This window comes from Hippocampus guttulatus, chromosome 1 (genome assembly GCF_054856545.1).
Source record: "Hippocampus guttulatus isolate MCC_2025c chromosome 1, RoL_Hgut_1.0, whole genome shotgun sequence".
Taxonomy (NCBI): Eukaryota; Metazoa; Chordata; class Actinopteri; order Syngnathiformes; family Syngnathidae; genus Hippocampus; species Hippocampus guttulatus.
Window position 1 is genome coordinate 27224687 of NC_141261.1, and position 16043 is coordinate 27240729.

The 16043-nt window shown below is 42.2% G+C and overlaps 1 protein-coding gene across 1 annotated transcript; it reads left to right on the top strand.

The window, feature by feature from the left end:
- The first annotated feature begins 361 nt into the window (after window positions 1–361).
- gdap1l1 (ganglioside induced differentiation associated protein 1-like 1) lies at window positions 362–16014 on the top strand. Its single transcript, XM_086123867.1, has 6 exons — window positions 362–597; window positions 5069–5261; window positions 6397–6570; window positions 9911–10005; window positions 10853–10967; window positions 11044–16014. Exons 1-6 carry the CDS (start codon window positions 415–417, stop codon window positions 11385–11387), a joined length of 1104 nt encoding a protein of 367 aa, XP_085979993.1. The 5' UTR covers window positions 362–414; the 3' UTR covers window positions 11388–16014.
- Window positions 16015–16043: the final 29 nt, after the last annotated feature.

Sequence of the window (16043 nt, forward strand, 5' to 3'; positions counted from 1 at the left end):
TGTCTTTCAACTCAACTTGAAGCAACTGTTGCTGCCTCCAAGGTGCTGTACATGCAGTAAAAATCAGTCGTACAATAACAAACACCTCGGACGTGGTGTTGTCCTAATAATCAAATCTGAGGATATGGGCAAAGGGCCTTTTTCTTTTTCTTTACGAATGTGCTTAGTGTTTTTTCTTTACTTTTTTTTTCATTCCTACTTCTTTTTGTTTTTCTTGTTTCAGCACCGGCGGAGCTGTCCGTCCGCATGTCGCACGGCCGCCGATGCTCTGCTTACCCCCCCCCCCCCCTCCCACCCCCAAGCCGCATCCTCTCGCGATGCACCCCGCACCCCCACCTCCCCTTCCCCCCTGCCAGCCCATCTCTCCCCCTCCTCCGGTCGCTCCTCTCCTCCACACGCTCAAAACGCTCTGTCATGGCGTCTTCCAACCATGTTACCCCCACCAAGTGTGGCTGGTGGCCCATCTCGGCGATGGACGAGGACGGCAAAATGACAGACGGGGACGAGTGCGACGACCCCTGCACGGCCGAACCCAAAGCGCTCAACAAAGACAGGCTGGTTTTGTACCATTGGACGCAGTCTTTTGCCTCCCAGAAGGTAAGGTAGCAAAAAATGGAGGTACCTCTCGCTTGCTTGGTGCTATGCTACCGCGTGTTAGTGTTGTATCCTCTTGGCGTGCACGTTTGGGCGTCCTGCTGCCTGCTCACGCAAAATATGCCTGCAGCTGCGCGCAGCATCCGTTCGACAGTTTTTTTTTTTTTTTTGCAGCAAGGCGCTCGCTCATTTCCTCGACGCGTGGCCAATATTGACCGTGCAGCAACGCACGCATCATCATCATCATCATCATCATCACCACCATCCCCCTCCTTCTTTACCACCTTTCCAGTTGACTCTTGGGTCGCTCTGACACATGACAGGCTGAATAATTGATTCACATGACGAGCAAAACAAGCCCCCACCCACCTCTGCGGCTGCATCCTCACTATTATCCAATTGCACACTACATGAGCGTATGGATGGGCCTTGATTTGCACTCGTGTGTTGCACGAGCACTGGCTCACACGTGAGTGCTGACTGCAAACAGTTGCCTTTTGGCAAGTGTGGCTTGTCAACTTGTCATGCAGGTGACTGGGCAGCTACGAACTGCGTAAAATGCATATGGAAAATTTAAATGTTGTACCTGGCGTCCCAAGCACGAATGGTACGCATTTTTCATTTCTTAGATATACCAGGTAAAACCCCAATTACAAATCTTGAGTTAAAATAAATTTTGCAGTTCAGGTTCACTTATAATCAGAGGTGAGTAAATAGTGCCACGTTACATTTACTGAAGTCATTTTTTCCCCATCAATTTGTACTTGTCAGAGAAGTTTTCATGAAAAATGCTTTTTACTTTGACAATCCTTTTACTCTCTTTAAACGAGCTGCATTCTGCTAACTACTTTTATTTGGTCCATCTATTATGGCTTGCGTGAACTATTTGTTTTGGTCCATCAGAGAGACTCCCACTTTGGACACTGGCACATGACTATATTTCACCAATGCACCAGAACTACTTGTGACGTTTGATTTCATTTGAGCAATCAAACGGAGCCAGGCAGTCACATGACTGTGCACAAACTTTCTGCGCAGAAGCAAAGCTTTCAAAGTGACTAACAGAAAAAAAAAAGAGCTACAGTCTGTAATATTGTGGGAGAACTGTTCATCAAATCCTCCAACTTAAGTCAGACCCCAGTTGCAGCTGAATAACAGTTCGACTTTGGTTTCATCCGACATGTTTTTCTCACCACATGCGGCTGGGAGGGTTCGTTTCAGGCTGTTAAAGTGATATCAGTGTCATAGCATCGGAGTACAAATGTGAGTACAGATGTACAGTAGCAGCACCGGTAGCAGTATCGGTGCATCCCCGTTGATTACATTTTGTTTGACTTTATTTCTTAATAGAAACATGGGAGGCATGCATTGCGATGGGATCTGGAGTGTATCGGGTTGTCGATTCCATTGCAAAGAGTACTCAATCGGCTCATGCTTTCAATGTGATTTCACTCTTAATCCCGTCTCCAAAATAACCAGAACAGCTTTGCACAGGACACTGAGCAATGAATAAGGGCAAAGGAGTCATTTGGAAGACTTTTCTTGATGCCAACACGCTGTCATGGTCAGACGTTACAGGATCAGTCACAAATGTGCGTTGGGGGTCAGCGTGAAAAGCTGTACCAGTGACATGACGTGACATGCAAATGTGACTACACTTTGCTGGAGAAGGTGTATTCATCCTGCTCAAAATGTAGCCGTGCAGGGTGAATTTAAAAAGGACATACCGTATTGCCATGCAGGAGGTGAAAAAGGCACAGTGAGTGGAGTAGATCAGTGCAACAGCATTTAAGGGCGCATGTTAAGAGCACCTTCAATGTTATGCCCAAAGTTTCCTGCAAAGTCTGCTGCATCATGATATCACAAAATGTTTGGTTGGTGGTGTAAAATGTAAAAAGTCCCTGCAAAGTCACATCACACTCCGCCATACAATAATGTCTCCCATAGAAGTGGACTGTATGTAACTATTGGACAGCGTAAATGTGAAGATGACGTCTTGGACAGGACAGGTGTGTGAGTGTGTGTGTGTGTGTGTGTGTGTGTGTGTGTGTGTGTGTGTGTGTGTGTGTGTGTGTGCGCGCGCGCATGTATACGCAAAAAACTGTGTACAATGGAAATGATGTGCTGCTGACCTCTATATGGGACGTTGTGAGTTGGTGGGGAGAATACTTTGAAGAACTCCTCAATTCCCCTGACACGCCTTCCCATGACGAAGAAGAGTCTGGGAAATCTGAGGTGGGCTTTCCTATCTCTGGGTCACAGAAGTGCTTAAAAAGCTCCTTAGCGCCGAGGTGGATGAGATCCAACCAGATTTCCTAAAGGCTCTGGATGTTGTGGGGCTCCCCTGGTTGACACGCCTCTACAACATTGCGTGGACATCAGGACCGTGCCTCTGGATGGGTGGTGGTCCCCATTTATAAGAAGGGGCACCGGTGGGTTTGTTCCAACTCCAACTCAGCATCCTTAAGGTTTATTCAGCGGTGCTGGAGAGGAAGTTCCATCAAGTCCAATCTTGTTACTCTAAAAAGTGCTTAATCTAAGCGAAACATGTTTGTGTTTTTAGTAATATTTTGCTAAAAAGCGTGAGGATAAACGGATTAGAAAAGGGCTGGATGTTTTTATCACAGTTTTAAGACACAATGGCACTATCAGCTATCACTACAGTGTATTGTCAAGTACTAATATGTACTTATATTACTCGTACTCTCAAGTGAAAGTACGTACTTGTCTGGAAAAAGTAGTATTGCTGCATCCCTCGCTAGTTCACTCAAACATGCTACTCCATGTGTGATGATTTTGTCTTTGGACATAGTGAAGCAGCATGCGCCTCACTATGCAGGGTTATTTCTGTACTCGATGTTCCAAGTAACCGTCAACAGTCTTGTGGTTTCAGTCACTCGGTGGTTCAATGTTTTGTCTGAGTGGGACAGCAGCTGCTTTCTGTGCTATTGCCTCGACATTATGTTCTTGCTTTTAGGGAAACGTTTTTTTTCCCGAAAGTAATAATCATAATAAGAAGAAGAAGAATAAAGTGAAGAGGCATTCTGTGCCTCCTGAGCAGTTCAACCACTTGGCTCAAAGATGAGTGATTAACACGATTACATAACAAAATGTGGCAAAAGTGGCAGCGCTGTTAGAAATCTCACTAAATCCTCCTGGGGTCCAATCACTTATTCAGTTAATTTGCAATTGACAATCAAAACTTGAAAAAAACATTGTTACTTCATTTATTTTCCCAAGCAGCTAACAATCTAATGCATCTTTTCTAATGCTCATCGCTGCCAGGCTTTTTAAGTTCAAAAACTGTAACTAATTTCATATAAAAATCCAATTCAGTTCTGTAGCCTGTTTTTCGATTTCGTACATTCTATCTGACCCTAAGATTGAAATACGAAAATCAAGAATTTTTGAGGGCAGCCCGGTGGCCCAGCGGTTAGCCCTTCGACCTCACAGTGCAGAGGTACCGGGTTCAATTCCAGCTCCGGCCTCCCTGTGTGGAGTTTGCATGTTCTCCCCGGGCCTGCGTGGGTTTTCTCCGGTTTCCTCCCACATTCCAAAAACATGCATTGCAGGCTGATTGAACACTCCAAATTGTCCACAGGTGTGAGTGTGAGCGCGGATGGTTGTTTGTGTGTGCCCTGCGATTGGTTGGCAATCGGTTCCGGGTGTCCCCCGCCTACTGCCCGAAGACGACTGGGATAGGCTGCAGCACGCCCCGCGACCCTTGTGAGGATAAAGCGGATCAGAAAATTGATGGATGGAAGGAATTTTTGGGTGTGCCTGTGTATATCAATACACTTTTTTTCCGCTGAAAACACTGCAATCAGTGCGTGTTTGATGCTAGGGTGCCTCTAGGGAGTAATGAGAGATTCTCATCAACTGTTCAGAGTCTATTATCTCTGTATCGTGAATTGTGACTCACAGAAGTTTACATTTCTCAGCAAATTTTGTCCCGATTGGCTTTACTTGCATTTCGCTTTTTATGGATCTGATAGCGTGAGTCTTTGAGTAGCAGTCAAACATAAACCTCAGAATACAAAAATTTAAATTGTAGATGTACGGGTAGAAACCGCACGGCACACACTGTGACATTTTCACCTTAGAGACAGAAAACAAGGTGAAACGGGCACCGCGAAAACAATGTATTCACGTTAGCCGCGGTTAGCGATGGGCACCATACTTTACAAGATGGCCGCCAGTGGCTTCCAAAAAACAGAACGAGTGTTCCCATATGTTACTACCCTTTGAATAGATCTCGCAAACTTTCCACTCATACCAACCCGAACACCTTGATTTTATCTTCCATGTCGCTCGAGTTGGAGAATTATTTTTTGGTTGCCATTTTCATGCAAACCTGACAAATGCTTTTCAAATTCCGTGAGCTCTCTTTTCTCGCTTTGATGATATCACAGGAGCCTCTTTTCAACCACAGCCGTGAAGTGAGCTTCGCTCAGCTGGATGCTCCATGTTGCAGGTCCGTCTGGTGATCAACGAGAAGGGTCTGGTGTGCGAGGAGAGAGACGTCAGCCTGCCGCTGCAGGAGCACAAGGAGCCGTGGTTCATGAGGCTTAACCTGGGAGAGGAGGTACCCGTCTTCCTCCACGGCGACAACATCATCAGTGACTACAACCAGATTATAGACTACTTGGAGACCAATTTTGTGGGAGGTAAGATTTCACGTCGGAAGAGACTGTGAATGGTTTTGCGAGTTTGCGGTTGAAGCTGATGTTGCTGGAGAATGCCCCAGTTCAAACCAACATCAACACCCTCAGTCTTAACACAAAATGTCAACACACCGTATCATTCCAAAACGGCATGTTGAATGTTCTTCATGTCACAGCAGCTGTCTTGGGTAAGGCGAGCGTAACAGACGAGACAACAAAGTGGAACATGATTAAATAAAAGTGCCTTGTTACCACTTGTACAGAAGAAGAAAAAAAAAAGAGCATTACAAGATCTGACACTGAGGCCAACCTCAGGCCCCTCCTTCTGAATTTGCTCGGAATTCTTGAATGAGTTTGGTTTCACAGTTTTTTTTTCCTTCCACTTATCTTTTTATTAAGGTGCTTGGCTCTCCCACTCGATGAGCAGCCAGCTTGTTGGGCAATAACTTTTTGGGTGTTGTTTTTGAACTGTCAGCGGCATTCCCCGTGACTGTGGGAGTCGACTGGGCCTGACTTAGAAACTGTTAAAAGGCTCCGAAGCCTTCTTAAAATAAACGTTTGAAAAGGTGAAGTCTTGCAAGATTAAATGCAAACGAATTGCACTTTTTATATTTTAATGTGATATGTTTCTACTTCTTATTCAACCACAACAATGAACACAACCCGCCTTGGCCGTACAATGCAGTCCGACAGACACAGACAATGTCATCACTACTCTCAATGACTCAGGCTTTCTCACTTCATGCAAACATGGCTTGACAAGGACAGACGAGCCTCAGTTAGTGTGGGGAAACCCAACTGTCTAAGCTCCAAGTGGGACGCATGCCTTAAAGCACAAATGCTTTTCCACACCAACTGAGGCTGGTGCAGCCCGAACATAGCCTTGTTTGCATATCTTGATAAAGCACTCTCGGATGAAAGGCGAAACATCTAAAACAAGCGGAACAATCCGGTTACGGTCGATCCCGTGCCCTGAGAATTAAATGACCGGGATGAGTGAGAACATTCGCAAGCATGTGTTAGTCCTGTGACTGACAAGGTGTCAGACCAGGGTGTAGCCGCCTCTCACCCTAAGATGGGCAATATGTACGTGACTTCAAAGTGTTTCCTCGGTGTTGTATTCACTTCTCACCTGCAGACTCGGTGGCTCAGTTGATTCCTGCGGCAGACTCGCCAGTTCACGGGCGAGTCCAACAGTACCGCCAGCTGCTGGACGGCCTCCCCATGGACGCGTACACTCACGGCTGCATCCTCCACCCGGAGCTCACCACCGACTCTATGATCCCAAAGTACGCCACTGCTGAAATACGTCGTAAGTGAAGCCAACTCGCTGCATCATGCGGGGAAGATGCGTCCTTTTCAGGGTGGACAGTTTCCGCTGAATTTCTGGAACGTCTGCAGTAAACTTCCATGCAGACTAGAGATGGGGAATTTTGTGTAATTACAGACCCAAGATGAAGTTGGGACATTGTGTAAACCATAAATAAAAACTATACAATGATTTGCAAAATATGTTCTTCCTATATTCAATTGAATATGAAACAAGGACAAAATATGCTGTGTTCCAACTTTTACAGTTTTTCGCAAATAATCATTAACTTCTAATTTTATGGCTGCAACAGGTTCCAAAAAAAAAAGCTGGGACAGGGTCATGTTGACCACTGGGTTACATCACCTTTTCTTTGAACAACATTCAATAAACGTTTGGGAACTGTTGAAGCCTTGTAGGTGGAATTCTTTCCAATTCTTGCTTGATTTGCAGCTTCAGCTGGTCAACAGTCTGTCCTATTTCACGATTCCCAATGCGGCAACACACATTTTCAATGGAAGACAGGTCTGGACTGATGGCAGGTCAGCCTGGTACCTGCACTCTTTTACGACAAAGCCAGACTGTTGTAACACATGCAGGCTGTGGTTTGGCATTGTCTTGCTGAAATAAGCGGGGTTGTCCATGAAAAATTGCTTGGACATCAGCATATGTTCCTCCAAAACCTTTCAGCGTGAAAGGTGTCTTCAGAGATGCGCAAGTTACCCATGCCGTTGGCACTAACACAGCCCCATACCATCACAGATGCCGGCTTTTCAACTTTGCATCCATAACAACCCAGATAGTTCCTTTCCTCTTTGGAACACAGGACACAAAGTCCAGAATTTCCCAAAACAATTTGAAATGTGGACCTGTCAGATGACATGCCACTTTTGCACTTTGCATCACTCCATTTTCAATGAGCTCGGTCCCAGAGAAGCTGGTGGCATTTCTGTGTGTTGTTGATAAATGGCTTTTTGCTTTGCGTAGTACAGTTTTAAGTTGCACTTACGGATGTCGCGTCAAACTGTCTTTCCCAACATTGGTTTTTTGAAGTGTTCCTGAACCAATGTGGTCATTTCCTTTTCATATTTATGTCAGTTTTAGATGCAGTGCCGCCTGAGGGATTGAAGGTCACGAGCATTCATGCTGGTTTTCGGCCTTGCTACTTACATGCAGTCATTCCTCCACAGTGTCTGAACATTTGGGTGATATTAGGGACCGTATCTGATGAAATTCCTGAATTCCTTGCAATCGTACGTTGAGAATCATTGTCCATCAAGTGATGATTTTGTCACGCAGTTGTTCACAAAGAGTTGAACCTCGCCCCATTTTTTGCTTGTGAATGACTGAGCAATTCAGGGAAGCTCCTTTTCTACCCAATCATGGGACCCACCGGCTGCCAGTTAGCTTGTTCACCTGTGGGATGTTCCAAACAGGTGTTTAAATGAGCCTTCCTCAACTTTCTTTTTTGCCACCTGTCCCATCATTTTTGGAATGTGGTGCAGCCATAGAATTCTCAGTTAATTATTTGCTAAAAACGTTTATCAGTTTGAACGTTAAATAACTTGTCTTTGTATTGTAATTAATTAAATATAGGTTGAAAATGATTTGCAAATCATTGTATTGTTTTTATTTATGTTGAACACAATGTCCCAACTTCATAGGAATTGGGTCTATACATCTCACTGGTATGGTAAATGTCGTTGTTGGAATTATTGGGGGGCCTGCACTTGTTTCTCTTCAGCAGACCATTTTGGGGTTATGAGAGACAATGATATCCTAAGTGTGTTACTTATTTGCAGCATACGCAGTAGTCTGATTTATTCATTTAATTTTGCTGTCACAGTTCACCGTCACACAATTTTACTGGGGGGGGTCTGTACAGTTGAAAACTTTTCCTCCTTCATGTTTATTTTGGGTATAATTCCACTGTTGGCCACTAGATGGTGACACAGTACTTTTGTTTGACACCGTAAATCTGGAAGAAGAAGAGTGAAAACTGGAATTAGGCCTATTTCAAATTCAGTTTATTTTTTGCTGGAGAATCTAAATTCCTGTTCAAACCTGTTTTTTACACCTACAGAAAGCAAAGGCTGTAGGTTAATTTTAGTATGTACACATTTAGGCATTCTTTTTTATGTAAATTGTGAGATGATAAACTTGCTAGTTTGGGAAAAAAAGGTTTTGTAGGATGTTGCAGCCTCTTCACTCTCATTGTTTGTCTTTCCCCCTTTCCAAAAAATAGCTCTCCAAAGAGCTTTGTTTCTTACTATTTTTTGCTAGCTTGTGGTCTTGCCTTATGGTAGAACTGGGCAATAATTCAATATCAATATACAGTATGTCATGATAGAAACCTGATCAATATCAGAAATTGCACTCGATATAATATTGATTTGGGGTGTCATGGTGGTCTACTGGTTAGCATGTCCGCCCCATAGTCCAGAGCTGATGGGTTACTCACTGTGTAGAGTTTGCATGTTCTCCCCGTGCCCGCGTGGGTTTCCTCTGGGTACTCCATTTTCCTCCCACCTTCTAAAAACATGCATGGCAGATTAATGGAATACTCCAAATTGTCCCCGAGTGTGAGTGTAAGTGGGGACAGTTGTGCGTCTCTGTGTGCCCTGCAATTGGCTGGCAATCAGTTCGGGGGGTGTGCCCCACCTCCTGTCCAAAGACAGCTGGGATAGGTTCCCGCATGCCCGCGACCCTTCTGAGGATAAGAGGATTAGAAAATGGATGGATGGATGGAGTATTAGAACTGTTTGAATGTGACCTTTAATCAATTTAATTATTTTTCTCATTTTAAATAGATTAAACCAAATCTGTAATTACTAATAAATTACTGAAATGAAATGCATTGTGAAACAGGGTTCAACCATATTGCCCAGCCCTACCAAGCATGCAATGTTTAAAAAGGTGTTGATGTAATCTGTATATTGACCAGTTTATTTGACTTTTTCCATAGTTGCGTTGACTTCTTATGAAAGCTTAAGTATTATATGTTAAAAGAAAATTACTTAAATTCTGCCTTATATCTCTGGGTCCTTATTTTGAAGTAAAAAATAAATAAATCAATACTTATCATCCGGGACCAATCTGAAATTCTTGTATCATGATATACTTTTCAGCCATAGCGCCCACCCCCTAATTTATGGATTGCAGCCATTTGAGGGACAGGCCAAAGCACCGGATTTTCAAAATAAATATACATATCTTTTTTGCTCAGTTTTTCCATGCAAACTAAATGGCCCACAGACTGGTACCAGGGCCCTTGCATGTCGTCATGAGACATAACGAGCTAAAGCCACCCCAGTATTTGCATGTTGTGCATTTGTGACTGCAGGGCATTTGGTCAACGCAGCGACAGAATTGATGAAGTTAGACCACGAGGAGCCCCAACTGACAGAACCTTACCTGTCCAAGCAAAAGAAGCTCATGGTCAGTTCTGTGCATGAAGGCTTGCATCTCTATTCTGTGTTTTGTTTTTGTCAGTAAAATACCAAATACCATTTTAGGCAGGATACCTTCATATCAACATTTTTTTTTGTTACTATAAAGTTGTCATTTAATCAACCCATGTCTCCAACATTACAAAATCTATTTCTAAATTTGTAGCTGTAAACTATGCGAATGCTTTTTCTTTTTTTTTCTACCTGTTCATTGACCTTTATAGCACGACGTCTTCCAGGTAGCAAAAGCCGAAGCGTTCTTTGCCTGCACATCTACTAAACAAAAAAACACCCGTGTGTGAGGGTGATTGAGAAAACAGGCTCCCCGCTGTGGCATGTTTGCTGAGAAAAAGATGTTAAGTGTGGTATAGATTGGAATGGTAAATGGAATTAATTGAATTAATTGGAATTGATTCTAATGGTGGATTGAGGCCCTCATTTACATTTTAACAGGTATGTTGATTAAAAAATGTGTTGAACCCGCGATGACCGCTGTGATGCCTCATTTTTTCCACCACTCTTTGTCAGCGTGTTTTCTATATCCCACAAGTATTCATGTACGTGTAAGTACTTGAAAAAGCTCAAAGTCTCGAGTTTTCCAACAAGGGTAAAAATCGGCAGACTCGCAGACGTCTCGCACTAGCAACAGGAGGGGGCGTGACATTTTGCCTGCAATGACGATGCAAAAAAAAAAAAAAATTATACATATATATATATATCCCAACAAAAACAGCTCATACCTTCGATGGAAAGTCTTGGCAGTTTTGAAAGCTACCTTGAGACCGAGAACACGCCTGTCTATTTTGAAATGACTTTTTTTTTTTAACCTTTGGCAGGCAAAGATCTTGGACCATGACAATGTCAACTATCTGAAGAAAATCCTGGGAGAGTTGGCAATGGTTTTAGATCAAGTGGAGGCCGAACTGGAAAAAAGGAAACTGGAGTACCAAGGTAGGCCGGCCCGACGCCTCTCCGTCCTGGTGACAAACGTCGGCAACAGTACCGCACTGTCGTTTCCTCTTGGCAGGTCAAAAGTGTGAGTTGTGGCTATGCGGACCAGACTTTACACTAGCCGATATCTGCCTGGGCGCTTTGCTGCACAGGCTCAAGTTCTTAGGACTTTCTAAGAAGTACTGGGAGGACGGCAGTCGGCCCAACCTGCAGACCTTTTTTCTGCGTGTGCAAAAACGCTACGCTTTCCGCAAGGTCCTGGGCGACATCCACACGACGCTCCTGTCGGCGGTCCTGCCCAACGCTTTTCGAATGGTCAAAAAGAAGCCGCCGTCCTTCTTCGGGGCCTCCTTTCTTATGGGATCCCTCGGCGGCATGGGCTACTTTGCCTACTGGTTTTTAAAAAAGAAATACATGTAGTGAATGCTCTCTCGGTGTGTTCAATGTCTGTTCCGCGTGTGATGTTTGAACTTTTCTGTAACATTGGACGACTGCAGGAAAACCGTACCGAATAGAGGAAGCGCCAATACTTAGTGTACTCGGGCGAGGCAAGATACACACTATGAAAACATTCCATAAGAAGACGTTTCTTGACTGCACATTTTCGGGTACTCGCAGCCTTCATCGAGCTCCTTTGCTCTTCTTTGCCCTTTGTTCAAGGCATGCAACCGGTTCACTTATAAATACACTGCACTCCAATGAAACTAGTGCAAGTCTCACTCACACACGCGCGCGTACACATAGGGGTTAAGTGACCTTGGCACGCCAGGCGCGACTCCTCGCCATTTACTCATCGCTGCTGGAAGCACAAAACCGCAGGAAAATGTTTCCCTTCTGAATTGGGGCCCGTGTCCAAAACAGAAAGCAGTTACGATAAAACATCTTAAGCCTTTTAGCCCGAAGCTAAAAAGTGCCAGTTTTTTTCAGCATGTGACACAAGGAAAATACAGCTTTTACATGACTATAATTACAATCAAATGTTAAAAGTCAGCTGCTAAATTGTCATTATTGTTGTTGAAAAAAGTATTTATGCTGATTCTCATAAGATTACATTTTCTCAAAACATTTACGTTATCCTCCCAAAATATCCGTATGCTAAAATAAACAAAAGAAATGTAAAAACAAAGCTAATTCTTGTCAGGCTTCATTAAAAAAATAAAAATCTTATTCTTTTTGTCAAATTCTTATTGTAATATTGTCACTTTTCCCTCAAAAAATTACTTTCTTCCTGAGACAATATGACAATTTCATCAGACGATGAATTAATTGGTGAGACTCTTTCTCATAAGAGGGTTACTTTTTTCAAGAAATGAAACTACTGAAAAAATGTGAGTTTATCATCATCATCATATTGACTAATTTGCCAAAAAGACCAAGTCTGGAAAAAACATTGACTTTTTTCCCCAACAAAAATACCACTATGCTAAAAAAAAAGAAAGGATTTTTGTCTTTAAAAAAAGTTACTTAATTTTGAGTTAATGCTCTATCGAAAATGAGCATATTCTCATCAGATTACAAATTTTCCCCCTATTGATTTCTGACCTTATTTGCCAAAGATGACGACTCACAAATAGTATGACTATATTTAAATAGTGTTCATTAAAGTGTTTATTGTTAGATTTTTTGGGGGGGTCAAAATTTTTCACTTAACAACACATTTTTGTTGACCCAAAAAAATACCAATGTGTAAAGGTTACACTGTTTTATGTAAAATAAGTTATTATATTCCCAGTTAATGCTCTATTATCCCGCCCCCCCAACAGATAAACACTTTTTTGTGAAATATTGTTGACATTATTCTTAAACTCTGACTTTGCCCTAGAATAATATACAACTGTATTCTTAAAGGATCACAACTTTGTGGTACAACTTTCTAATCTAAAAAAATGACTCCATTCTGAGTTAATGCTCTATTGTCGCAAAAAAGACAACTAAAGAAATGCTTCCTCTTTTGACTTTGGGATCTCCTGACCAACTTTACTCTTGGAAAGAAATGAGTTTATTGTACGATGACCATTTTTTTCCTCCTAAATATATGCATAAGTTTGACTATTGTCATAAGACTTTCAACTTTATACCGAATTTGTTTGTGCTTTAAAAAAAAAACTCCTTTAAATCCAAAGCATCTCTGCGTCGTTATGGATACGGGCCCACGTTCTTACTTTCGAGACAAGTGCCGTGTAATTCAAGTGCAGAACGCGATCCAACGCCATTTCCCAAACATACCAGCTTGGACATGTACAACACACACACACACACGCACACACACACACATTCACACGCGCACGTCCACTCGGTTGATGTGAGCACCAGAGACGCAATCTCACCGCACACATTCCGCAGACGGCGAGTTGAGGTTCTACGCTTGTAAACTAGCGCAGCCACAATTCGGTTGAAGGTTTAAAGGAAAAACCCTGTCACGTCCTCTTCCATGTGTGCGTAATGTTTAATGGATCCCCAGCAATAATGAGCAGGGAAAAGGAGTGGATTCCGTTTGCCTTCAGGTTTTTATTTGTGTCCGTAATCACGCCAACAACTCCGTCGAGCGAAGGTAACGCTCTGCGGCAGAGAAGTTTTGTACAGTCACGCCTCAACGGTGGCGTTAACCGACCTTTGTTGAGCCACAATGTTTGGCACATCTGAAAAATTCGCACAGCGCATCACCAGACAGAAATTGCCACAAAAAGAACGGACAGTGAGACACGCTTGGCCGAAATGTTGCTTCGATTTACGTGTAGCCCGGCAACTAACGATCATTTTCAGAATTGATTCACCGATGAATTGGATTAAAAAAAATTTTTTTTTAATTTCCTTCTCGTTATCCAAAAACAAGAAACAAATTCAAATTGACAGTGTAGGAAATCCACATAATTTCAAGGAGGGCAACAGCAATCGGAGATTTACTGCTGGAGCCTGAAATGACCAAGACAATTCAAAATTAAACAAGGCCTCCAAAATAGATATCCTTCCCCCCAAAAAAGTAATTAGCAATTAGTTTTATAAGACTGGTCAAAAGCAAATTTGAAATGAGAGGTGACTTTTTGTGTCCCTAAACAAATTTTCGAGGATGATTTCAAAAAAGCTTTTTTTCCTACACCAAGTTTTAAATATGCTTTCATCTTTTTGTTTTAAAATTTGACCTATATAAGATTACGCGACACATATTTTACCACGCATAATTTATAACTGACCTTTCAGAATAAAATTTCACCTGTTGCTGAACCTAACCCTTAATTCATAAATATTACAAAACACAATATATGAACGCTATATCATTACGAAAACCTGTGAAATGACAGCAGATAACAGAGTCAGCACAAAAAAAGATATATCTGGAAATGTTTCCTTGCATCCTTGATTAATAAATTCAGTAAATATTTGTTGATCAGTTTAATGAATTAGTTGTCAATTCATCATTGCGCGTCAACAGGGTCCTGTCACCCTTACCGTAAAACAAAGAGAAATACACTTTGTGTATTTCAAACAACCACGAAGCCTGACAGCGGTCCATTTAGCTTAATGGCACCAATGCAAAAGGCCATCTGGGTAACAAACGGCATCTACTTGGTTGTGTTTATCCAACGCTTTCAGCACATCAACACGGGTAGACAAACAATATGACTAGTACTGCCGCTGACTGAGTTCCCTACAGTAGTTGTAAAACTCTTCTTTGTTTGGGTCCGCAAGACTACTGTACTGCCCCCTGGTGGACAGGTTACAAACATCGGAAGCGGCCACACAAATACAGGATTTAGCATGATGCGCTATTTATTTTTTGGGATTCTATTTGATGTTGTTACTGAGGTGCAATCGATTACTTGATAACTAATTAATCACTATTTTCAGAATCCTTCAATCATTTAGAGACATTGTTCAAATCCTCAGAATTCCAGCCACTTCACAGTAAACATTCGGATTTCTGTCGTCCTCCACAAAAGTAGACCGATTATCTTTGTGTTGTCTCAAAATGAGACATCTGCTTTTAGTTTGTAAACTCCAAACCACTAACTGACTCAGAATCAATTTATGCACATTTCTGCAATGTCAATTTTAAATTATTTTCTGTTTGTGGATGATTTTTTTTCTTTTTTTTGCATCTGATTCATCAATGAATCTAAATATGAATCAACAAACTAATTGATTATTAAAGTAATCATGAGTTGCAGCCTTGGTTACTAGCCTATGTTTCTATAATCATGAATGACTTTCTGATGGTATTTTGGTGGCTGGAACAGATGAATGGCCTTTCCATTCGTTCCAGTGGCAAAAGATGATTTCAGGAATAGAAAACTCAATACAATATTTCGCGTTATGAACATAGTTAAGCTGGTACATCAGGGCAGCGAAATAATGATCCCGTTTCAATTTAGTCACAAATTTATTTGGTGCAAAAACCTGAACACTTTGCTCTGATTCTGCTGTATGAATGGCAACAAGAAGACAAATTGGTTACTTTTGCGGAAGAGCATTTCATTGTTATGCCTGTTACTATATGACACTGGCAAAGACGGGTGAACAAAGATACATCATTTGTAGACTAATAGTGGTATGGAATCACATGACCTCTGTCACACATTCAGTTGAGACATTTGCAAAGAAAGACTGTTTGACTTTGGAGTGGAGGAACACGTGCGGCGTTTGCTCCTGTTCAAGGGGCAGCGAACTCAAAGCACAAAGGGGGCGAGAAAGTTTTGGCTTGTGAGCAAATGCACATTCGAGTGCGATTGAGTTTTGGAATATTGACAGCTGTGACCAGAATCATTCAAACACTCCATTCTGAATTCAAGCATGGGGGCGGGGGGACCTCTATCACATCTGTTATTCCTTTACAGAAAAGCGGTGTTTTAAAAAAAATAATAATAATGACACGATCAAAACCATTCTGGGAAGATTCCGCTCACTGAACAAATATTTTGTTGTACTTCTGAGCATACGTTTATATTGACCATTGAACTTGGTATTGATTTCTTTTCTGTTCCAATTTGGAATCGAATGCACAGCATTCGCAAAGTGTTTGTGAGAATGGAAATAAAAACAATGCTAAGGATATTGAGTCACTTTTTAAAAGGCACGGCG